The 24,599-nt window shown below is 45.2% G+C and overlaps 1 protein-coding gene across 6 annotated transcripts in view; it reads left to right on the top strand.

The window, feature by feature from the left end:
• LOC138749484 (ammonium transporter Rh type C 1-like) overlaps nucleotides 1-24,599 on the top strand; it is a 104,680-nt gene that overhangs the window by 57,117 nt on the left and 22,964 nt on the right. For 3 of the 6 annotated variants that reach the window (XM_069910879.1, XM_069910878.1, XM_069910877.1), the window contains exons 1-8: nucleotides 5,593-5,967; nucleotides 11,640-11,832; nucleotides 14,091-14,241; nucleotides 15,499-15,640; nucleotides 18,654-18,820; nucleotides 19,849-19,986; nucleotides 20,540-20,676; nucleotides 21,974-22,098. In XM_069910879.1, the coding sequence (XP_069766980.1) occupies nucleotides 5,787-5,967; nucleotides 11,640-11,832; nucleotides 14,091-14,241; nucleotides 15,499-15,640; nucleotides 18,654-18,820; nucleotides 19,849-19,986; nucleotides 20,540-20,676; nucleotides 21,974-22,098 (1,234 nt within the window). In that variant the 5' untranslated portion in view covers nucleotides 5,593-5,786. Of the gene's footprint in view, nucleotides 1-5,591; nucleotides 5,968-11,639; nucleotides 11,833-14,090; nucleotides 14,242-15,498; nucleotides 15,641-18,653; nucleotides 18,821-19,848; nucleotides 19,987-20,539; nucleotides 20,677-21,973; nucleotides 22,099-24,599 lie in introns of those variants that run through there. The other 3 variants (XM_069910876.1, XM_069910881.1, XM_069910880.1) reach the window with 3 other exon arrangements.

Genomic DNA, 24,599 nt, shown 5'->3' on the forward strand with positions numbered 1-24,599 from the left:
TTAACTATAATTTTTTACATCAATTATACTTAACACCTTAAAAATTTAAAAAGTATAGTTTTCATGAATCAGATTTGTGTTTTAGATGTGGTGATACGGTTGGAACTTTTTTTCATGCCGTTTGGTCATGTATACATATACAATCTTTTTGGAAGAAAATTCAATCGTTTTTAGAATATCTGTATAAAATTAAAATAGTTTTAGATCCAACAGTATTTTTATTGGGTAGTTTGCAACCTTTGAAAGGCTTGGGATTAGATAAGTTTCAGCTTGCTTTGTATATTTAGCTTTATCCGTAGCGAAAAAATGTATTGCTAGTACGTGGAAAGATACAAATATGATTGACATTAATAGATGGTATAATGAGGTGAAATATTGTTTAATAATGGAAAAAATTATGTATGTTTCACATGATAATTATAATTTTTTTATTAATGTGGTTGCTATATTCAGAATATTTACATTTCAATTTATATTGATTAGATCTTAATATGTATATTTAATTTTTCTTTAATTTTTTTTTCTTTCTTTATGGCTCTCCTAAGAGTTGGCTGAAGGGTGGGGGGGGGGGTCTTTACTTTTTTTTTCTTTTTTAATATATAAAAAATAACGTTCATGTTTATGGTTAATTGTTGTATGTGTCATATATTATTTGTTTTTTGAACAAATAAAAAAAAAGCAGGGTCACGCTAAATTGGAGTTTCAATAAATCATTGTTACAGGATGAAATTAAAACACAAATTAATTTCTAGTAATGCAGAAATGGCAATTTTGCTGGCAGGAAACAAATATGAACACGTTTTGAAGTAGCAAGAACTACATTGGTGGAGAGAGCACTTGCGACACTGCCCCGTAGTCAGTCAGAGTAACAAATGGCAGATGGGTGAACTCAACCCTCGCTGGGTTGAGAATCTTCTGCGTTGTAGTGTTTCAAATCTCTCTGCGATGTGAGGACACGCTTACCTGACCCTGCTGGGAGCCCGATGTCCCCGGTCCTGTTGGGAGTTTGACGCCCAAGTCCAATGACTCATCGCGTTATATCCAAATTCACGTTAAATCAGGGTGCGTAAAATTGGGGTTTTGCTGGAGAAACTCAGCAGGATTATGCAGCATCTATGGGAAGGAGGGGTAACCATTATGGGCTTGAGCTTTTTGTCATTTCACGATCTGAATAAAAAAGATAGGGGAGGATAGGAGAAGGGAGAGGAAGGGGAGCGAGGAGGAGCTCAGGGTAACTGGTAAGAGGTCACAGGTTGGAGCGTAGAAGAGAAAAAAGCTGAGAAGTGTTCATTGATGCAGCTTTGATGATTGGAGACCTGTTACCTGTGGTATAACTAAGGGGTCAGTGCTGGTTTACCTGTGGTATAACTAAGGGGTCAGTGCTGGTTTACCTGTGGTATAACTAAGGGGTCATTGCTGGTTTACCTGTGGTATAACTAAGGGGTCAGTGCTGGTTTACCTGTGGTATAACTAAGGGGTCAGTGCTGGTTTACCTGTGGTATAACTAAGGGGTCAGTGCTGGTTTACCTGTGGTATAACTAAGGGGTCAGTGCTGGTTTACCTGTGGTATAACTAAGGGGTCAGTGCTGGTTTACCTGTGGTATAACTAAGGGGTCAGTGCTGGTTTACCTGTGGTATAACTAAGGGGTCAGTGCTGGTTTGCCTGTGGTATAACTAAGGGGTCAGTGCTGGTTTACCTTTGGTATAACTAAGGGGTCAGTGCTGGTTTACCTGTGGTATAATTAAAGGGTCAGAGCTGGTTTACCTGTGGTATAACTAAGGGGTCAGTGCTGGTTTGTCTGTGGTATAATTAAGGGGTTAGTGCTGGTTTACCTGTGGTATAACTAAGGGGTCAATGCTGGTTTGCCTGTTTAAAATCTATGTTAGTAATTTAGCTGACAATGCAGTTAATATAGGTAAAACCACGATGCTGGAGAAACTCAGCAGGTTAAACAGGATACTTTATGTAGCAAAAATAAAGATACATGCCAACACTTTGGGCTTGAGCCCTTCATCAAGGTATGAATAAAATGTGGAGGGGGGGAGGGGTAGGAGGAGGAGCACAGTCCACAGTCAGGAGGTAATAGGTGGATAAAGTAGGCCGGGCACACCAGCAAGTGGGGAGGGGGGGATGGGTCTGTGGATGGAGAGGGAAGGGGCTGGAGAGCTGGAGGAGATAAGGCAGAGAGATGGGAAAGAGAGGGAGAAAGGGGAGTGTGCTAGCAGGAACTGAAGAAGTCAATGTTAATGCCATCATTAGTTGGAGAACGCCCAGATGGAAAATTAGGTGTTGCTTCTCCATTTTACGGGTAATTTGGGTTTGACAGTACGAGACCATGGGCAGACATGTCAGTGCGGGAGTGGGTTGCAGAATTGAATTGGATGGCCTCTGCGAAATCCCTGCCTGCTATGGAGATTACCCAACACATTAATTTCTATCTATTTTTATAATTCTGACTTTCTGATCTTCTAAATTAATGAAAGTGGCATAATTATGAAAATATTATAGATTTATGTTCTCAATCCATTGAGGTTTTAATCTCATTTTCTTCATGCATTCCAAGAGATCACCATGGCATGAAAAGTTGCAGATATCTCGGACCATAGAACATTACAGAATAGAAAGCAGTCCCTTCTGTGACAAACTATTATTCTGCATCTAACACCCAGCCCATCACCTCCATACCCCTCCCATCCATGTACTGTCCAATTTTTTTAAATGTTAAAATTGAGCCCACATTCACCACTTCAGATGGCTTCCTGTTCCACACTCCCACCACCTTCTATATGAAGAAGTTCCCCCAAAACATTTTCACTTTCACTCTTAACCCATATCCTTTGGTTTTTATCTCATCTACCCTCAGTGCAAGTCTACTTGCATTCACTCTGTCTCTCTGTCTACACCCTCATAATTTTAAATACCTTTATCAAATCTCCCCTCCTTTTACTACACTCTGGGAAATAAAGTCCTTACCTGTTTAATCTTTCCCTGTGATTAATTCCTGAAGTCCTGGCAACATCTTAGTAAATCCTCTCTGCACTCTTCTCAATCTTATTGATATGTTTCCTGTAGTTAGGTGACCAAAACTGCAAGACAGTATTCCAAATTTGGCCTCACCAATGCCTTGTACAACTTTATTATAACATCCCAACTCTTGTACTCAAGACCACCTGCACATTGACGAACAACACCTGAATTTCTGTCTGGGCCCTCTCCAGCCAGGTGACATTACATCGACTTTTCTGGTTTCTGCTAACCTGCTCTCCTCTTCCCTCTGCCCCCTTCCCTTCCCCTTATCAGTTCTCCTCCCTCCCTTCACCCAGCCATCTCTTCTCCCCTTGAGCGCTGCTGTCCCCTCCCTCCCTTCTCTATTACCTTTAGCCTTTGCAACCACCCTTACTCTTTTGCTCGATTCCCGCCGACCTTCTTTCAAACTTTCATGAAGGGGTCAAGCCTGAAACATCAGTTCTGAATCTTTACCTTTGCTGTATGAAGGACTCTGTTTGACCTGCTGAGTTTCTCCAGCATTGTGTGTTTTTACTCCTATACTCAATATTTTGATTCACGAAAGCCAATATGCCAAAAGCTCTCTTTACAACCTATCTATCTGTGACACCACTTTCTTATCTGCTGTGATCCCCATCTGAATGCCAATGGCTATCTTCTCTTTCCACTTCTTCCTTTCACTGGTCCTCTTTTATGAATTGTTATTTTCTCAATCAACTGGTTGACTCCCCTGATATCAACACCTCCCCACAAATTCTTCTCATTTCACTTTAGTGTCAATTCTACTTTTGTTTAAAACACTCTTGTGACTGACTCAAAGTTGTGGCCTCAAATAGAACTCTGGGCACTTGAGACCAAGTTGCAAACTCTAGAGCAGGATTGAGAAAGGACTACACAAGATGGTGTCATCTTCTAGATGCTATATGAAGGTGAGACTTCTGTGCTCTACTTTGGAGAGGAAAAGAGGTAAATTGCTGTTGTTCCTTCACAGTTAAACAACGTCACTCTAGCACTTTGGTGGTGCCAGAGAAGTAGATTTTCTGAATATTGAATGTTAATACATCAAATGTCCAACCCCTCTTAATTTGCATTTTTCCAGATGTTACACAATAGATTAATAGATTTTTCAGTAGGTTAGAGGATCTAACCTCTAACTGTGAAATACTCTTTGCAGACGATGCCGCTTTAGTTACCCATTCAGAGCCAGCTCTCCAGCGCATGACGTCCTGTTTTGCGGAAACTGCCAAAATGTTTGGCCTGGAAGTCAGCCTGAAGAAAACTGAGCTCCTCCATCAGCCAGCTCCCCACCATGACTACCAGCCCCCCCACATCTCCATCAGGCACACAGAACTCAAAACGGTCAACCAGTTTACCTACCTCGGCTGCACCATTTCATCTGATGCAAGGATCAACAACGAGATAGACAACAGACTCGCCAAGGCAAATAGCGCCTTTGGAAGACTACACAAAAGAGTCTGGAAAAACAACCACCTGAAGAAACAAACAAAGATCAGCGTGTACAGAGCTGTTGTCATACCCACGCTCCTGTTTGGCTCCGAATCATGGGTCCTCTACTGGCATCACCTACGGCTCCTAGAATGCTTCCATCAGCGCTGTCTCCGCTCCATCCTCAACATTCATTGGAGTGACTTCATCACCAACATCGAAGTACTCGAGCTGGCAGAGTCCGCAAGCTGCTGAAGACCCAACAGCGCTGGGTTGGTCACATCTCCAGAATGGAGGACCATCGCCTTCCCAAGATCTTGTTCTATGGCGAGCTCTCCATTGGCCACCGAGACAGAGGTGCACCAAAGAAGAGGGACAAGGACTGCTTAAAGAAATGTCTTGGTGCCTGCCCCATTGACCACCGCCAGTGGGCTGATCTCACCTCCAACTGCGCATCTTGGCGCCTCACAGTTCGGCGGGCAGCAACCTCCTTTGAAGAAGACCTCAGAGCCCACCTCACTGACAAAAGACAAAGGAGGAAAAACCCAACACGCAACCCCAACCCACCAATTTTCCCTTGCAATCCTGGCCCGCATCGGACTTGTCCGTCACCAAAGACGTGGACATACCCCTCCATAAATCTTCGTCCGCAAAGCCAAGCCAAAGAGGATCACAGGAAGTTTCAAGACAATGCAACAAATAGAATCAGAAGTTCTGGGCCGATCTCTCCTTATCTCCCATTTATTTACCAACATCAGAAAGCAGATTCCTGACCTGCCCTACCCCCTCCACAACAGCCACTTCCTAAAACATAGTCATGTAGCAAGAACTGGACGCCTGAAATACAATGGAAAACTTCAGGCAGCCGCTGTGGAGATGTTTCTTGATTTAAAAAAAAATCCTTAACTGGTTCTAAAGTATTTTCATGCGTCGCAGGGGATAACAAGAGATGCAAAAGGCTGTGCAATTGCGATCCTCTCGGATCCGACAGGATTTGCCCTGTAGGGAAACTCGGAGAAAAACCAAATGGGAATGAAGGATTGTATTTGCATAACAAATGGGCTTTTTTCCCCCTCTGGGGAAATTTGTGCTCTCCATCAGCAAGTATTTTTGACTTCACCTTCTCTAAGAAGGGTGGAGTCCATTTACGCCTTGATGAATGTCCCAACCCTTTCCAAAGCTTTAAATCACCCGAACTCCTGCAGGGGAGTTTCACTCGCGGCTCAGTCACTGATTCAGACTCAAATTTCTCCGTTGTCTCCAGAAACTTTTGCTTGCTGCTTCGAACTAGTTCTTTGGGAGAGAACAAAACCCCGTCCAGTTAGGCAGAAGAATGAAGAACACCTTGATGCGCTGGAAACTGCCGCTGGTTTGTTTTCTGTGGCAGTTGGCCATGATCATTCTCTTCGGCGTTTTCATTAGGTACGATGAAGAATCGGACGCTCACTGGATCAAAACCAAGGTGCTCCGCAACGTCAGCGATTTGGAGAACGATTTCTACTTTAGGTACCCCAGTAAGTAAAGAAATTCCCCACTTTGTCCCCTGCTTTGCTTAAATAGTCTCCAGAAACTGTTGGAAACCCTGTTGATTTGGGTGCCACCCGAGGACAGAGGGGATAGAGTCTTTTAGTTCAGTGGATCAAAGCTTATTGATCCGAAACGCGGTTTCTGGTTTCACTTCAAATGTCCAGCAATTGCACTATTTTGCTCTTGATTAAATAGTTTCACGCCCTGTCCCAGCCCAACCCCAAATCCCCAGCATCTGTGCAATTAGGCTGTGAAAACGATCAGAAAAAAAATTGGCCAGAAATGTTTTGCAGGACAGGCCAGCACTTGGGGGGGAGAGAGAGAAAAAGTTAGATTTTTGGTTATCCAAAACGGCATCTCTGCATTTATCAGATATGTTGAGAGAAATCAAGAGTTAAATCATAGAACATAGCACTAGTCCCTTCAGACCTCGATGTGGGGCTGAACTCCACAACAATCTAATCTTTCCCTGCCTCAAACGTAAAAAACCTCCATTCCCCCATCCACTACCTAAGATTCTCTTGGATCTCAGGTGCTTTTCCAATAGTTAGGTCAAACTCACCCTGACTCCTGTTGAAGAGAAAACAACAGGGGAAGGGTGTGGTGTTATTGATTATTTTCGACCAAATCATAATATTGAAACTATATTTAGCCTCAGGCAAGAGTCTTTTGAAAAAAAAATCCAGGTAAAAAGATTGAAGGTAGAAGGTCCTTCTTCGTTCCCAGTTACTACAGATTCTCGTTCCGCAGATGCTACCTGACATGAATTTTCAATTTTATTTAATCTTTCCAGAATCTGATTTTTTTATTTAATCTTTCCAGAATCTGATTTATTATTTAATCTTTCCAGAATCTGATTTTTTTTTTGCATTTTGTAAAACTGTGGAGATAGTTAATATGGACGATTTCTCTAAAAACCTTTGTTTCATTTTGAGATACAGTTTTGATTTAAAAAGTCAACCTATTACACCAGTCATGTTTTTATTATGGTTGAAATCCTATTTCTTTTTGCAGACTTTTTAAAGAGTAACTTCTTTACATGGTGAATTCTACCATGGTAATACTGCGATTCGTTTACATTGTCTGTTGGTGCAGTAGTGGAGTGTTTCACATTGGACGGATCCTTTGCCTTCTGGAATCTCCTCATCCAAACCTCTTGATGCTGTCTTAACATGCATTGCCATTACCCAACTTTCCCATATTCTTGCCAAAAAAAATCTGGGTTCTGATTGAATAATGCAATTCGACTGGGAAAACTTTTCAAGTTCCTTGCTTTTAGATCCTAATGAGGAGGTGAGGAAAAACTGTTTTTCCCAGAAAGTGGTGAAGGTGTGGAATTCTCTGCCCAGGGAAGCAGTTGAGGCGACTTCATTAAACATATTTAAGATGCATTTAGATAGATTTTTACATGAGAAAGGAATTCGTGGATATGGGGAAAAGGCAGGTAAGTGGAGTCTCAATGATCAGATCAGCCATGATCATTAAAAGGCGGTACAGGCTCGACGGGCCTGCCTGCTCCTATTTCTTATCTTTTTTTCTAATGTTCTCATGTGCTGGCAGTTTAATTACCCTCTGAAATGGCTCTTCAGTTTTATCATCTCATTTGAAGCCGAATTTAACCTCAGTGCCTTTGTCTGGCATGTCTCTCGCTTTCAAGCTCCTAACTACAGAAATTCCCTTCTTAAATTATTCTTTCCTTCTTTCAGGCATTTCTTAAATTGACCCAAATATTTCCTTGTTTTATGATCATTAATTTATTGCCAAATACATTGCCCAATGGACATATGCACGAAAATTCTTACTTGCTGCCATCAGATACTTCCAGAACAATAAAAAGTGCAATCGAATACATGAAAGTAAATTTAAAAAAAAAATGAATATAAATGATAGATAGATGATAAATACTCACAGATACCATGGTGCAAAATATAAGTGGCAGAAAAAAGACCCTTTTTGGTGTCAGAGCAGCTTTCAATAGTAAAGTGAGGGTCTTTGGAAAGGAACTGGTTTTGAACCCAGACGTGCTGTTTCTTCAGTCTTCTGCCTGAAAGGATCAGCGAGAAGAGATTATGACCAGGGTGGTGGGAGACCTTTATAATGTTGGCTGCCTTCTTGAGTCAGTGCCGCACATCAACGTCTTCGATGGAGGGGAAGGTGGAGTAATTGACTTGGCCATCTGCATTCCTCAGCCCTTCAATTACCAAACCAGGCTGTGGTGCAACCATTGCATCTGTAGGATTGGAATAAGTTTTTATTCGATAATGCATTTATCGAATGATTTTGATATATTAAAAATACTTCTTAAATAGACAAGACTAAACACAATAACGAGAATTTGAAATTTCTGTCTTGTACAAATGGGAATCACTGTACAAGATACTGGTAAAACTACAAGGAATATAATGCATCAGCAATCTACTGGAAGGAAATCATTATGATGGAAAAGATTCATGAGAATGTTGCTGCGACTGGTAGGCTTGGATTTATAAGGCTGGATAGTTGGGTCTTTTCTCCTTGAATTGTAAGGGGGGAACTTGTGGAGGTTTATAAAACCATGAGGGGCTTAGAAAGGTAAATAGTTGGAGGCTTATTCCCAGGGTAGGAGAATCTTAAAGTAGAGGACATGCATTCAAGGTGAGAAGGAAAAGATTTAAAAGCAACTTTCTTCACACAGAGAGAGGGTGGTGGGTTTATGGAAGACGCTGCTGGAGGATGTTGAATAGGAATGGTTTAGTGTAATCTGAGCTGAACAAGGCAAATGGGAGTAGTTTGTTCAACGTGGATAATTTGGGCATCAGTGTGTGTGCAGTGGACTGAACCAGTGTGTTTCGGAATATGGACAGCAACATTTTGAGTGACTCACCTTGAGGCAGCATGAAGTATGGGAGCCTGGCCAGGAGAATATTGGAACAAGATAGAGACAAGTACAAATTGAAGTGTATGAAAGGATTATGATGATGTGTTGTGAGTGAGGAAACAGGTTTCATAGGTCTCAAAGGCAAGGACTCTGGACACATAGTTTTGGTAGAGGAGTGTGGGAAATGGTAACAGGTGCCCCCTTCCCCCCAACACACACACACACACACACACACACATAGAGTTTACAGCAGCCAATGGAAAGTAATAGCGGATAATTAATAACGAACATGGGGAAAATAGCATGGGAACAAAATACACACACACGCAAACAATGAACTGGGACATACAATGATCAAGGAAAAATCACTACAATCCCCCACCCCAACTCAGTACAGATACAGCTCTATGTTACAAGGGCCACTATTAAATGCTCCCAACCCTTTTAACAGTGCACATCTTACCAACGGTTTCTCCAGCACCCTTCCACAAGTGAAACAGGGTGGACCTAAGCTGGCAAAGAGAAAGAACAAAGAACACTTGGGACCTTTATAGTGCTGGAGAGTCCAGCCTAGGTCATTAGCCGGGAAACAATGGCTTGGTGCCAGGAGGGTTAATCCAATTACAACAGCCAATGGCCCAAGGCCAAGTACAGGCAGGGCTGGAGAGTCCAGTCCAGGTAGTTTACATGGGTCCAAGGGCAAGGTGTGCACTAATGAGTGGGGTGGAACCAAACCTTGATTGGCAGCTGGTGTGTCCTCTGACTAGGTAGGGGGCAGTGCTGTCACATGACAGCCACAACCCTTCCCAATGCATGATGGTGGGTGGTGAGACAGATAGCAAGATATTAAAAGATAACAGACAGTATATATGTTTTGAGAGAAGCACAATAGGCTGAAGATGCTATGATATGTTTTGCATACAGAGCAAGTACGACACAGGGAATAAAGAAAAAATTGTGACAGTGTTATAGGTGCAAAAATTGCTATAAATTACATTAAAAGAAAATTAGTGCAAAGTAAGAGAAAAACTGAGGACGTGCCTGTGGTTCATTGATCATTAAGAAATCTGATGGCGGAGGGGAAGAAGCTGTCCTTGTGCCGCTGAATGTTCGTCTTCAGGCTCCTGTACCTTTTTCCCAATGGTAGCTTGGCCTGGGTTGCAGAGGCCCTTGATAATAGAGGCTGCTTTTTTGAGACACCACTTCTTGTAAATGTCCAAAATGGAGTAGACTAATGCCCATGATGGCGCTGGCCGAGTTCGCAACCCTCTTCCTGTCCTGTGAATTGGCACTTCCATGTCAGACAGAGATGTCCTCCATGGTACATACACCTGTAGAAATTTGCAAGAGTCTTTGGTACCAAATTTCCTCAAACGATGTCTAGCCACTGGCAAGCCTTCTTCATGATTAAATCCTCAACAGAGTGACAGGGAGAGGGTATAATGGACAGATAGAGAGGAATGACATAAAAAAGGGCACAGATAGAGAGAGAGAGGTAAAGAGATAATTACAGAATGAAAAGAAAGTGAGAAATAACAAACAAAGAGGTTAAAAACACAACACTGGAGAAACTCAGCAGGTCAAACAGGTCGAAGGCAGAGATACATAACTGACATTTTGGGCTTGACATATTTTGAAGACAGGCACCACCTTTGCTACATAAAGGACACAGTTTGATTTGCTGAGTCTCTCCAGTCCACAGAATTCTGTATTTTACTACAAACTTAAGGAGAGGTAATGAGAGAGCAACTGGATGAACAACAAGTTTCAGGCAATACAGGCACAGGAAAATCTAAACACTGGGAAATTTCTGGAATGTGACAACAAGCTGCATTATGAGAGTGACTGAAAGGGGCTGCACGGTTAGTCTGAAAAATAATTTAGTGGTTCAAGACTAATTACAGTTGTAGAAGCAAAAATGTTAAACAGATGCCTCAGTAGAGCGCTGTGAAAGTATTGTATCAACAGATGTTCTGCCTTTCAAATAAAGATCAGATAATAAGTGGTCACTGTTGATTATGTGCTAAAAGGATGTATATGGAAGTGACCATATAAATTGACGACTACAAAAATACCTCACTGGTTGCAAATACACTCTGGGTCTCTGAGTATCTATTACCCCTTTTATACAGCTGTTAAAAAACAAGAATGAACTACCTTTTAACTGCTACCTGTATAAATGCATCGAAGGTGGGATTGGGGGGGGGGGTCATTTTTATCCCATGTTTGATACTACCAAAGAAGGTAGTATCAGAGGGCTTGCTGGATCCAGGATGGTCGAAGTCTGTGACGCATTGATGACATTGAATGTGTGCGACTTAACAGCAGGAGATTCAAACTTGAAACGGCAGCAATGAGGTCACGCATGTTATGCATTACCCAAAACCCCAACGCTGTAATGCTACAGGTCCCACCTCCTTTTGCTCCGGAGATGCTGCTTTACTTGTCTAAAAGGTCGTGCTGACCCGGTATTTCTTGGTTCAGTGTGATCAATCCCAGCTGCCTTTAAAGACAGGTTGTTCACATGCAAATTTATTGGGTTTTCTGCATAAAAAGGACATAACTTTCTTTCTCTGATATCTAGCTACAAATAGTTCATTGTTCAAAATTCAAATTTATTGTCAGATCCCATCACATGCAACCCTGAGATACATTTTCCTGTGGATCAGGCAGAATTTTAAATTATTAATCACTGAAAACTATATCAAAGAAGAAAGAAATAGACATGGATCTCAAGCTTCTGATGTTACCTTCCCTGAACCTAAAATCTAATTCAGGTCATTTCTGTCCCCCTGATTACAGGTTTTCAAGATGTTCATGTGATGGTTTTTGTGGGATTTGGGTTTCTGATGACGTTCCTGAAGAGATATGGATTTGGAGGTGTTGGATTCAACTTCCTCATTGCAGCCTTCAGTCTCCAATGGGCTCTGCTGATGCAAGGATGGTTTCATTCCTTAGATTTCAGCGATGGTAAAATTAAAATCGGCTTGGAAAGGTAAGCCATAAAAGCTGAAAATCAAATCAAAACCTGTCACTGGAATTTTAAAAAAATTAAATTTAAATGAAAAACACAATAACAGACCATTTCAGCCCACGAGCCCGTGCCATCCAATTATACCCAATTAGCCTAAAACCCCAGTACATTTTGAATGGTGGGAGGAAACCGGGGCCCATGGTGAAAACCCACGCAGACACTGAAAGAACGTGCCAGCTCCTTATGGACGGGGTTTTAAACCCCGGTCCCGTTCGCTGGTGCTGTAATGGCGTGGCGCTAACCACTACACCAACCGTGCTACCTGAAACTAAAACAGGAAATACGAGAACCATGAAGCAGGTCAGACAGCATCTGCGGAAAGTGAAACAGTGTTAATGTTATAGGTCAAAAGCACTTCATCAGAACAGGGAAAGAGTGAAACAAGTTAATTTTAAGTTGCCAAGAAGTTGGGTGGTTGGGATTGCCTTGTGGATGAGTTTTTATCGCATTAGTTAGAGAAAGGTGAAGTGATTTATGTTGCAAATAGCAGGTCAGGGTGTGGTAATGGGAGGGAAGCAAAGCTGAAAAGATATCACAGAAGCAATAAGAATAATTTTCAGGTTCAAAGGAAGGAATGAACCTGGAGCTTGGGTTTCTTCTCAGATCCAAGCAGAGTCGAGCTAAGCAGTAGGACACACGTGTGGACAACATGGGCACCAATTCAAAAAGTGGCCTTTAGCGGTCTGCGCTTCACTCTTTTCTGGCTGAGGAAACAATAGACGTCCAACTCTAAAATGGGCAGGGACGGTTAGAGTGGCAGTTAGCGTAACAACAGTGGTACCTGGGTTCGAATCTTGCGCTGTCTGTAAGGAGTTTGCACATTCTCCATTCTTCCCCATGTCTGCGTGGGTTTCCTCCGGGCGCTCCCGTTTCCTCCCTCCTTTCAAAATGTACTAGATTTGTAGGTCAATTGGATGTAATTGGGAGGCTCATGGTCCAGAAGGAATTGAAATGCTTCGGATCTAAAAGGAAATAATTTACTGTTTTTATTTTGGCAACTACCACTTTTGGGGTTATTTTCTCTCTCTCTCTCTATTATAATTTTCATTTTTTTTTCATACCGTGAGAAGAAACTCCCTGAAATTAAGCTGTACCTGCACTAGGTACAATTTAGCACAGGACACCCTCTCAGTTTATCAGCATGGATTAGGCTGTACTGTTTCTCTTCCCTGTTCTCCATGGCACCTGACATCATGAGTTGCAGGGGAGTGAGGAGACAATGATGGTATAATAAAAAGGAACAAAGCAGGATGGCAGGAGGACTGTACATGCGTGAGAGATTGAAAAGTCAGTGAAAGGCAGAGAGGAAGACACAGGTGTTGGAAATCTAAATTAAAAATCAAAATAATTAGGTGGTAGGCAAGTCAAGTTTATTGTCTTCTGATTGTACAAGTAAAACCTGACAAAACGGCGTTCTCCAGTCCTCGGTGCAAAAACATGCAGACATACAAATAAATAAAAATTGATTTGTACATACGAGAGTCTCGGCTGGTGAGAGTGATCCGTTCCTTTGAACGTGCAGCTGTTCCTCAGCCTGGTGGTGCTGGCTCTGATCCTCCTGCATCTCTTTCCCGATGGGAGCAGCTGAAAGATGCTGTGTGTGGGGTGGAAGGGGTCCTCCATGATTTTGCACACCCTCTTCAGACAACGATCCCGGTTGATGTGGGGGGGGGGGGGGGGGGGTAAAGAGACCAGTGATCCTCTCTGCCTATCTGTGGATTGACCTCCAATCCATTTCTCTGCAGCAACCGTCTCACACTGTGATCCAATTGACCAGGACGCTCTCGATAGAGCTCCTGTAGAAGGTTGACATAATGGTGACCAGTAGCCATGCCCGCTTCAGTCTTCCCAGGAAGTGCAGTCACCGTTGTGCCTTCCTGACAAGGGAGGAGGTGTTGAGTGTCAATGACAGGCAACATCTAGGAAATAATTTTTCTTTTAAATTTATGTGATGGGTTGCAGAGAGAGAAAGAGAGAGATAAGGGTTGGTGTAGAAATAATTGTTGGCTATATTGTGCAATTTCTTGTAATTACTGAAAATAGAACCTAATGTTAAACATTGCTCAGAACTGGTTCAGTAATCTACAAGGATGTAGAACCATGAAGATCAATAGGGACAATATTGTCACCCATCTATAGATAGCTGCGTTCAAATGATTACAAGATTCTTCTGGAAATGCTGTTTGATTCACACTGTTTTGTTTTTTCTCTTTTCCTAGTCTGATAAATGCCGATTTTTGTGCTGCTTCTGTACTGATCTCATTTGGAGCGATCCTTGGAAAAGTCAGCCCTGTGCAGCTACTGATCATGTCGCTGTTCGAAGTGACTCTCTATGCAGTCAATGAATACATCTTACTGAATGTTCTTGGGGTGAGTTGACCAAGACTGCTCTGTTCCATTTTCCTTGTCCTACCCCAATATAACTACTCTTACCAAACAAAGTTTTAACCATGGAATACAAATTTTAGGTGTCGCTGACGTTCTCTCAAGCTAGCAATATGAAACCTTTCTGGTGGATCTGTCTTGTATACTCTCCAGAAACCCATCTCAATCTATTCTATGTGTTGATACTGCCTGCTTCAGGTTTATTGTAAGGTGCATTAAATGTTGAGTGGATGGATGCCTTTTTAAGTCCCTGGAAGCTAATTTTTAACATAAGTTTCCTAAACTTGAGGCCTTCATGATCAGGGACCAGGTTCACTTCCCTGAATTCACAGTCTTCAATTGTACCAGATCGAGGTCACCTGTTTCCAAGAGAAAGCAACTCTTGTTTTCTTCAACCAGCATGGAAATGAGAAGATAAATGGTCTCCTCTTTCAAATTCCTCTTAAACATTAGTTGGCTCCTGAATTCCGCACTGATTCTCCTTCATTTCTGGTTCCTCTCCCCCTCCCTTTCATCAATGGCGGAGACTCCCAGAGGTAAACTTCCAACACCCTCCTACAAACGAGTCAGGGCTTTCTACATCAGAAGTTCTGTACTGACTGTGTTTACACATCTGAGATGGACACGATGTGTAGCCTGACCCTCAAAGGTTTAGCTCGAACTTCTTCATGCTCAATGCCAAAATCCAGGAAATTGCAGACGCCAGATATCCGAAAAAGAAACCAAAAATAAGAGAAAAATGGTGCAGATCAGACATCATCTGGGGGAGAGAAACAGAGTTAATGTTTCTGGTCCAAGACCCTTTGTCAGGGGAAACATTCCAATGAATGGTCCCAGACCTGAAATGGTAAATAATTTCTTTTCCATGGTTGCTGCCTGACCTGTTGAGGAGTTCCAGCATTTTCTGTTTTCATTTGAGATCTATGTCCATTTGCAGTCTTCCATCAAAATCGCTCCGCCCCACCTCTTGAAGCTCCGCGCACTCGCATCACTTTCTTCTTCAGCTGCTCCAAGTTCTCGTCAGCTGCTTCACCTTATGGACTTCATGCCTTCCGAGATCTCCTCACTGGGATTGGCTTCCATTTACCTTACCCCTGGCTGCTGTTGAAGCGTCCAACAGGAGATCCTCCTATTCAACAGAATGGCCAAACTGAAGGCAGGTTGGGGAGTAAAGGAGGGAATGAAGGGATTCTTCATTAGAAAACAAAAATACTTATTTAATTAGAATGTTCTCTCTCAAAGGCCCGGGATGCTGGTGGTGCAATGGTTATCCACATGTTTGGTGGCTATTTTGGACTTGCCGTGACTCGTATTCTGTACAGAGCAAAGTTGGATCAAAGCAAGAATGAGTCTGTCTACCACTCCGATCTCTTCTCCATGATCGGTGAGAGTTTATTACTTTATCTCCTGTGAATTCCAGGGCAGGGACCTATTCCATTCTCTGATCCCACCAGCCAGTACATATAACAGGGAGCTTTTAACTGACTGCGTTTCAAAATGCTTATTTAATGAGAATGTTCTCTCTCTAAGGCCCGTAAAACACTGAAGTCTGCAGACACCATGACTGAAATAAACACACAATGGTGGAGGAACTCAGCAGGTCAAACACTACCGTATATCTCGGAGTAATAGTCAAATGTTGTAGACCAATATTTAGGGTAACATTGGCTGGTAGGATTGATTGTATCACCACACTCTGTTAGCTCTTGTTTAGAAAAGGGTCAAGCTGGATCCATGTAGACCAGGTGACTTCTGGTTCCAAAATCTGGTTGAAGAATAGGGATGGAATGTGGAATCTTGTTTCAATGAGATGTGAGGGAACGCCTTCTATTGCTGGAACAGCAACCGCCTGTGATTTTCTCTCCTTCAGAGAGCAAAGGAGAGAGGGAAGATAACTAGAACAATGAAACATACTTTACCACAATCTCTCATTAATGAAGTGCAACAGGAAAGTCTGCAGACCTTGCGGTTGTAGTAAATACACAAAAGTACTGGAGAACTGGACAACAGACTCGCCAAGGCAAATAGCGCCTTTGGAAGACTACACAAAAGAGTCTGGAAAAACAACCAACTGAAAAACCTCACAAAGATAAGCGTATACAGAGCCGTTGTCATACCCACACTCCTGTTCGGCTCCGAATCATGGGTCCTCTACCGGCACCACCTACGGCTCCTAGAACGCTTCCACCAGCGTTGTCTCCGCTCCATCCTCAACATCCATTGGAGCGCTCACACCCCTAACGTCGAGGTACTCGAGATGGCAGAGGACGACAGCATCGAGTCCACGCTGCTGAAGATCCAGCTGCGCTGGATGGGTCACGTCTCCAGAATGGAGGACCATCGCCTTCCCAAGATCGTATTATATGGCGAGCTCTCCACTGGCCACCGTGACAGAGGTGCACCAAAGAAAAGGTACAAGGACTGCCTAAAGAAATCTCTTGGTGCCTGCCACATTGACCACCGCCAGTGGACTGATAACGCCTCAAACCGTGCATCTTGGCGCCTCACAGTTTGGCGGGCAGCAGCCTCCTTTGAAGAAGACCGCAGAGCCCACCTCACTGACAAAAGGCAAAGGAGGAAAAACCCAACACCCAACCCCAACCAACCAATTTTCCCTTGCAACCGCTGCAATCGTGTCTGCCTGTCCCGCATCGGACTGGTCAGCCACAAACGAGCCTGCAGCTGACGTGGACTTTTTTTACCCCCTCCATAAATCTTCGTCCGCGAAGCCAAGCCAAAGACTGGAGAAATTCAATAGGTCAAGCAACGTCCATAGGAGGGATCAGGCCCGAAAAGTTGGTTATACATTTTTGGACACTGTGGGGCTTGCTGAGTTTCTCTAGTACTTCTCATTGGGGCAGCTCGGATAACGTAGCAGTTAGTGCAACGCTGTTACAGGGCCAGCAAACATGGGACGAGATTCAAAGAAATAAGCTTAAACAAAATTGCTCAGAAATCTAGCTGTGTAACACTTTTCTTTAATTGTGGCAACAATGAAAACAAATTTTCCTCTACCTACAACAATAGAAGTTTCTGGATTTTTCCCAGCACAATTTGACTGACCATTCCAGCGATGAACCCTGCCACCATTTCTCCATCAGGTCACAATACTCACTGTTCAAAGTTCCTCTCTGGCTGTAAATTTTCGGGAGTAAACAACAATGTGGACTCCCAGGGCAACCTAGTCTTGCCACCCCAGTACTGGGCTGAGATGTCTGCCAGGCAAGCCAATCACTAGCCTTCTTTCTTCATGCCCAATCTCCACCAATCACCACTTCCAACTCTGCTAATCTGCACCCTCCTCCTCACCCCCTCCCCCCACCACCTTCTCTTTATCTGACATCTGTTGGTTTCCAGTCTGACCCCGGCCCCTGACGGCTATCATTCAAACCTGCCATGGTAACCCTCACCCATGTCTGGGTAGTCCTGTGGCTGCCATCCATCCACAACAGCCTCTGAGCAGGTCTGAGCATCCTTCAGGGGGAATACGTGAAGGTTGCCATTTGCACAGGAGTTCCCCCCCCATGAGGATGGTATCTTTAAGCCTCCTTTCATTATGATAGATTCCACTTGTTGTTGAGCATGCAAAAATACACATGAAAGTTTGTCGAGAGGAGTTAAACACAAAAGTCTGCCGGCTCCGTGACTGAAGTAAAACACAACGCTGGAGAAACTCAGCAGGTCAAACAGGGTCCTTTACAGAGGAAAGATAAAGATAAAAGAACCCACAGGGAGCTTTCTTCCAGGACAGCTTTGGAAAATGGAGCATCTGGAGAAATCCCAGGCACGGGGAGAACATGCAGACTCAACGACAAGATGAGGTCGGCAACTGAGCCTGCGTCTCTGAGTGCACCACTGCCCTCCCCAACCTGAGGCCATTTAGCCGAGGAGAGGAGCGATTATTCAGAAGAGTAGAAGGCAGAGGATAAACAAGGAGAACCAGAATTTATTGTCATGAACATGTTTTGCGACACAAACATTTCTATGAAGCACCTTGCAAAATGCATAAAAAGTATACAAAGTCAGTCTTTGGTTCATCGATCATTCAGGAATTTGATGGCAGCGGGGAAGAAGCTGTCCCTGTGCTCGTCTTTAGGCTTCGGTACCTTTTCCCTGATGGTAGCAGATTGAAGAGGCCGTGGCCTGGGTGGTGGGGGTCTTTGAGGATAGAGGGTGCTTTTTTAAAGACACCACCTCATGTCGACGTCCTGAATGGAGTGAAGTCTGGTGCCTGTGATGTTGCAGGCCGAGTTAAACCCTCTGGAGTTTCGTCTTGTCCTCAGCGGTTGGAGAAAGGCTTTGAATGGGACTTGAGTCAGAGTGGGTTGAGGGAGCCAGCAGATATCACTGTGTGTCCAATGATTCAGTAACCTGGGGCGCCTTGCTCTTCCCCTCAGGCACCCTTTACCTCTGGATGTTTTGGCCCAGCTTCAACTCTGCAATTTCTAACCATGGGGATGGACAACACCGTGGCGCAATCAACACTTACATCTCACTCAGTTCCAGTGTCCTCACTACCATTGCCATCTCCACCATCTTTGAGAAGAAAGGGAAGATCCAGATGGTAGGTTGCCAGGGTCACCTTGCCTCCCAGGGGTTTAACGCTCTGGGTTATCTCCAAGGCAGCTAACTGCCAGGTGTGGCTAAAATATAGCACGGCCACCAAGTTCCGATGTGGATTGGATGGTAAACGTCTGCTGTGAAGCCTTGGCTTGATTACAAGGCAGCAGAATGGAATTTGAAGCCAGACCTAATCTACTGGAGGACTCAACGGGTTGAGCAGCATCAGTTGGAGAAAACCATAGGAGACTACAGTACAGAAGCAGGCCTTTCAGCCCATCTAGTCTCTGTCATTGTTATTCTGCCCTGTCCCATTGACCTGCACCCGACAATTGCCCTCATGGCCAACATTTAGAGCTGAAACTCTGCATCAGGACCCAATAAAGAGTTTTGGTTTGAATCATTTTGTCCTCTGATGGCACCCGACCCACTAAGTTCCCCCAACAGGCAGTATTTGACTTTAACTCCAAAGCAGAATCTCCTTGCTAACTTGGTACGAAATTGGTGTTAATGTTGTCTGTAATAAGAGCACCTCAAGTGTCGGAAGCACAAAAATGTTTAGAGAGGAATTGAGGGCATTTGTTCTCAAGGGGCTAAATGCCTTCCAATTTGTTGTGAGCTCTTGAACCCCACACGGCTGGAGGAGAGGACTTAACGGGGCAGTGGGTGGGGGTGGCTGGGGGCAGTGGGTGGAGATGACTAGGGCAGTGGGTGGGGGCGACTCGGGCAGTGGGTGGGGGTGACGGGGCATTGGGTGGGGGTGACTTGGGCAGTGGGTGGGGGTGACTTGAGCAGTGGGTGGGGGTGACTTGAGCAGTGGGTGGGGGGGCAACTGGTGGCAGTGGGTGGGGGCGACAGAGCAGTGGGTGGGGTGACTGGGGGCAGTGGGTGGTGGTGAATGGGGCAGTGGATGGGGATGACCGGGGCAGTGGGTGGGGGTGACTGGGGGCAGTGGGAGGGGGTGGGGGTGACGGGACAGCATGTGGGGGTGGTGGATCTCCAGAATGATGTTGATCTTGCTCCTCTGGCCAGGTTCATATACAGAATGCCACGCTTGCTGGGGGAGTGGCGCTGGGCACTGCTGCCGAAATGATGCTCAGTCCCTACGGATCATTGATCGTCGGAGCCCTGGCTGGAACTGTGTCGACGTTGGGTTTCATCTTCGCCACCGTGAGCTCACATTCAATGTTGCGCACGCTCGATGAAGCTGTGGGTGGCTGGGGTTGTGTGTGTATTTGTGTGTGGGTATATGTGTGTGTGGGAGGGTGTGTGTTATGTCTGTGTAGGTGGGTGGATGTGTGTCTGTGTGTTGGTGGGGGAAGGAGTTTGAAGCTCTCTGTACCCCTGGCACAGAATAACTGCTACCCAGGACCCAAACACTAGCAGGGAATAAGTGCAAGGTTTCTCTGCCAAAACCTAGCAACTCTGAGCCAGGATTGGCTGTGATCAGGGAACTAGCTTGGATGTTAACTAGACCACAATCGGCGTCTCACACACACAGAGTAATAACAGGCTTTAACCATCCTAGAGAGAGGTTAGAGCGCGCTCGCGCGCACACGCACACCCATTCACACACACCCACTCACACACACACACACACACACACACACACACACACACACTCAGTCGCTCGCTCGCACGCACGCACACACGCACGCACCCACCAGTAATTATGAAATTAATAAATGCTCTTTGTGATCCGTGGTCTGATTTCTGTTTGCAGCCATTCCTGGAGAAGTACCTTCACATCCAAGACACCTGTGGGATCCACAACCTCCACGCGGTGCCGGGCCTGATGGGGGCCATTGTGGGAGCTGTCACAGCTGCCGCTGCTACGGAGGAAGTTTACACCAGGGAGGGGTATGTGGCGCTGCCAGCAGAACTGGGGTGGCACAGAGAGTGGGGCAGAGTTCACTCCTCGTTACACCAGGGAAGCTTCACTTCTTGTCGAAATATCACTGTAGATTCATACAATCCCACAGGACGATTACAGGCCCTTTCGGCCCACAATCTCGTGCTTCCCAATTTACACCCAATTGACCTACCAACCCCAGTACATTTCAAACGGTGGGAGGAAACCCACCCAGACACGAGGAGAATGTACAAACTCCTTGCAGACAGCGTGGGATTCGAGCCCCCATCACTGGTGCTGCAGCGGTGTTTTGTTTACTTCTTCACTTGTCCTGCTGCCTTTTTATGCATGGCCTCTATCACTGTCGTTCTATTCCTTCCTCCGCCCTCCGTTCTTCCTTCTGCTCTGCCTGTGACTTCAACTTCTCACTCAAACCTCCAAACTGCAATCAACTCCCCCACTCTCTCCTTTTGTGTCTGTTCACCTTTTTATATTTTGCCTCTCTCTCCCTCCTCCCTCTCTCCCCCTCTGTCTGTCTGTCTCTCCCTCTTCCTCTCCCTCCCTCCTCCCTCTCTCTCCCTCTGTCTATGTCTCTCCCTCTGTCTATGTCTCTCCCTCTATCTGTCTCTCCCTCTTCCTCTCTCTCCCTCTCTGTCTGTCTCTCCCTCTTCCTCTCCCTCCCTCCTCCCTCTCTCTCCCTCTGTCTATGTCTCTCCCTCTATCTGTCTCTCCCTCTTCCTCTCTCTCCCTCTCTGTCTGTCTCTCCAGCTTCCCTCTCCCTCCTTCCCTCTCCCTCATCCCTCTCTCTCCCTCTCTGTCTCTTTCTCTTCCCTCTCCCTCCCTCCTCTCTCCCTCCCTCTCTCTCTCCCCCCCCCCCCCCCCCCTCATGATAAAGACTTTCACGGGTCATAGGTACTATACATGTTTTGGGATAATGCAGGAATTATTTAAGTACCAGGTGCACTGTTTTCTCTCAAAATTGTGTTGCCATGAGTGGTTGTGGAGGCCGTATCATCGGGTGTTTAAGGCAGAGATTGACAGGTCCTTGATTAGCCAGAGCATCAAAGGTTATGGGGAGAGGGCCGGGCAGTGGAGGTGAGTGGGGAAATGGATCAGCTCATGATTGAATGGTGGGGCAGATTTGAGGGGCTGAATGGTCTATTTCTGCTCCTGTGACTTAAGGTCTTACGGATTTGTGGGTGGCCTCTGTGCCATGTGGCTCCTTGACGTCTGACAGGAAGTGCTCGCAGGCCATGCTTTCTGCTGATCTTTGGCACCTGCTGATGGTTCTTTCATTGTTCTCAGGCTGGTGGCTGCGTTTGGTTTTGAGGGTCAATTTGAAGGGCGAACCCCGAGTGTCCAGGGCGGCTTTCAAGCTGCAGCGCTCTGCGTGACTCTGCTCATTAGCATTGCAGGAGGAATCGTAGTTGGTAAGTAGGAGAGGCCGTCCTGTTCACTAAATCTATTGTTTGGTCGAAAATCTGCCTGGCCCATGGGGAAAAGAATCGTGGGGTTGTATGTTCTCACAATAAATCTGAACGTTCAACTTTGAGTAGCCGGCAGTTTGATGAAACGTAGGAAGTCCACTGATAACTGCTTAGAAGTACTGCAGCCACTTAGTGTGAACTAAGATATTCATACGAGTTGAATTGGGAATGTTTCATTTTTAGAGAGGCAGATGAACGGCTGATGCTGGAATCTGGAGAGAATCTGGTGATCAGCAGGACAGGCAGCGTCCTTGGAGAGGGAAAGTTAGCCAATATTTCGAATTGGGTCCCTCCACTCTTGGGAAAGGGTGAAGCATTGACTGACCATTTCTCTCCATGGATTCTGGCTGATGCTCTGAATGTTTCTCTTTGTTCCCTCATGTTGAGTTTTTCCTTTGCTTAACACTTTCTAAAATGTAATTCATTTAGTGAAGAATGTGGTAATGGCTGGCATGAAATAGATGGGCCGAACAGCCTGTTGTGTGCTTTGATGTTAAGTCACAACACGAAGACGTACTGCTCATAACATCCACGGTTTCTGAAGTCATCAGCCCCTGCTCTTGCTTCTTAGCTCTGAATGACCCATTATTCCCTAAGTCTGGGTCTTTCAAGGAGTGAGTTCAAGACCCTCTACTGACCATTTGTCGAACCTTTTCATTCAATCCTCCTCCAATCTTTCTACCAATTGTTCATTATTGCAACTTTCAGATTTCAGATTTATTGTCAGAGAACATACATGACATCACATACAACCCTGAGATCCCTTTTCCTGTGGACATGGCAGAATTACCACTTATTTGTAGTACAAAAACAAATCCGTACTTAATGTACACATGTAAACAGTGACTGGGCAATAGAGAGAGGAAAGAAAAATCAATAAAATGCAAAAGGTAAGTGCATTTGAATAGATCACTGATTGAGTTTGTTGTTGAGGAGTCTGATGGTGGAGGGGGAGCAGCTGTTCCTGACCCTGGGGGTGCGAGTCTAGTGGCACCGACACCTCTTTCCTGATGGCAGCAGCGAGAACAGAGCATGTGCTGGGTGGTGGTCGCTGCTGCTCTCGATAGCAGCGTTCCCTGTAGATATTCTTGATGGAGGGGAGGGTTTTGCCTGTCGTGTCCTGGGCTGTGTCCACTAACTTTTGCAAGGCTTTGCACTTGGGGATATTGATGTCCCCAGACCAGGCCGTGATGGCAGCTGGTCAGCGCACTTTTCACAACACAGCCCTCTACATTTGCCAAGGTTTCCGATGATGCACCAAATCTCCGCTAATGCCTGAGGAAGTGGACATGCTTTCTTCACGACGCCATTAGGGTCCAGGAGAGATCCTCCGAGATAGTGACTCCCAAGAATTTAAATTTGCTCACCCTCTCCACCTCTGGTCCACTTGTGGTCTGAATCACCTATTCTCAAACTTGTTTTTGATTACCACCCCCTCCCCTGCTCCCTCCCCACCAGGACTCATGGGTCCCCCCAGGCCCATAAAGTTTATGAGCCCCCTTCCCTGTGAAGCAGGCAATTTTTTGTTTTTTTCTATGCTTCTCTCCTTCAGACTAAATAACTAAACATAAAGAAAAATGCATATTACGAGAGGTCAAAAGAAAACAAGGCTTTTACTTAAATGTGCTGTGGCCCCCATTGGAGCCGCAGAGACCCTGTTGAGAAAGGTTGGACAAAGCCTTGGAGGTCTGTAGAGCAGGGGTGTCAAACTCAAATTCACGGAGGGCCAAAATTAAAAACTTGGACTAAGTCGAGGGCCGAACTAAATAGTTATTGAAAACTTTCAACAACGTCTGCATGTTTTCTCTTCTTTCAACATATGTAATGTTAAACTTTAGGATATAACTTTAGGAGGATAATGTTACAGGTCAGGAGTAGGTAGCTCAAGTTCACCCTTTGCTTGACCTGAGGGAAACCTATTTGGTCCCTGTGGAGATGTAGTCAGCATTCACAGGCTGTGTCCATTTTGGCCTGAATCAGGACTCAGCATTTCCTGCTCACTCCTAGGCCTCTATTCACCCTCGACCCACCATCCCTCTACCTGACCAGTCCTTTACCCAACCTCTACTCACCCCTCACTCCACTCGCTCTGCCTCTACCCACCCCATCCTATACACGCCCCTCTACTCTCTCTCCCCTCAACCTGTTCCTCCCTCTACCCATCTCTCACCCTCTAATCACCCCTCCCCTACTCGCCCTGCCCCTCCCCTTTTACCTCTTCCCTATCCACCCCTCCTTCTACTCATCCCTCCCTCTAACTGCCCCTCGCACCACCATAACTTCCCCTGCCCATTACTCCTCACCTACACCCTCTGCCCACCCCTGCTTACCCACCCACTCAGGCCCAGTGCACTGCCGATCAGTCTTTGCGGACAGCCACCATCTCTCTCTTCACGTGCAGGGCCGAACCAGCCGTCCCTGGGGTCCGCGCGGGTGCAAGCGCT

Source organism: Narcine bancroftii, chromosome 14, assembly GCF_036971445.1.
Source record: "Narcine bancroftii isolate sNarBan1 chromosome 14, sNarBan1.hap1, whole genome shotgun sequence".
In the NCBI taxonomy this organism is placed as follows: domain Eukaryota; kingdom Metazoa; phylum Chordata; class Chondrichthyes; order Torpediniformes; family Narcinidae; genus Narcine; species Narcine bancroftii.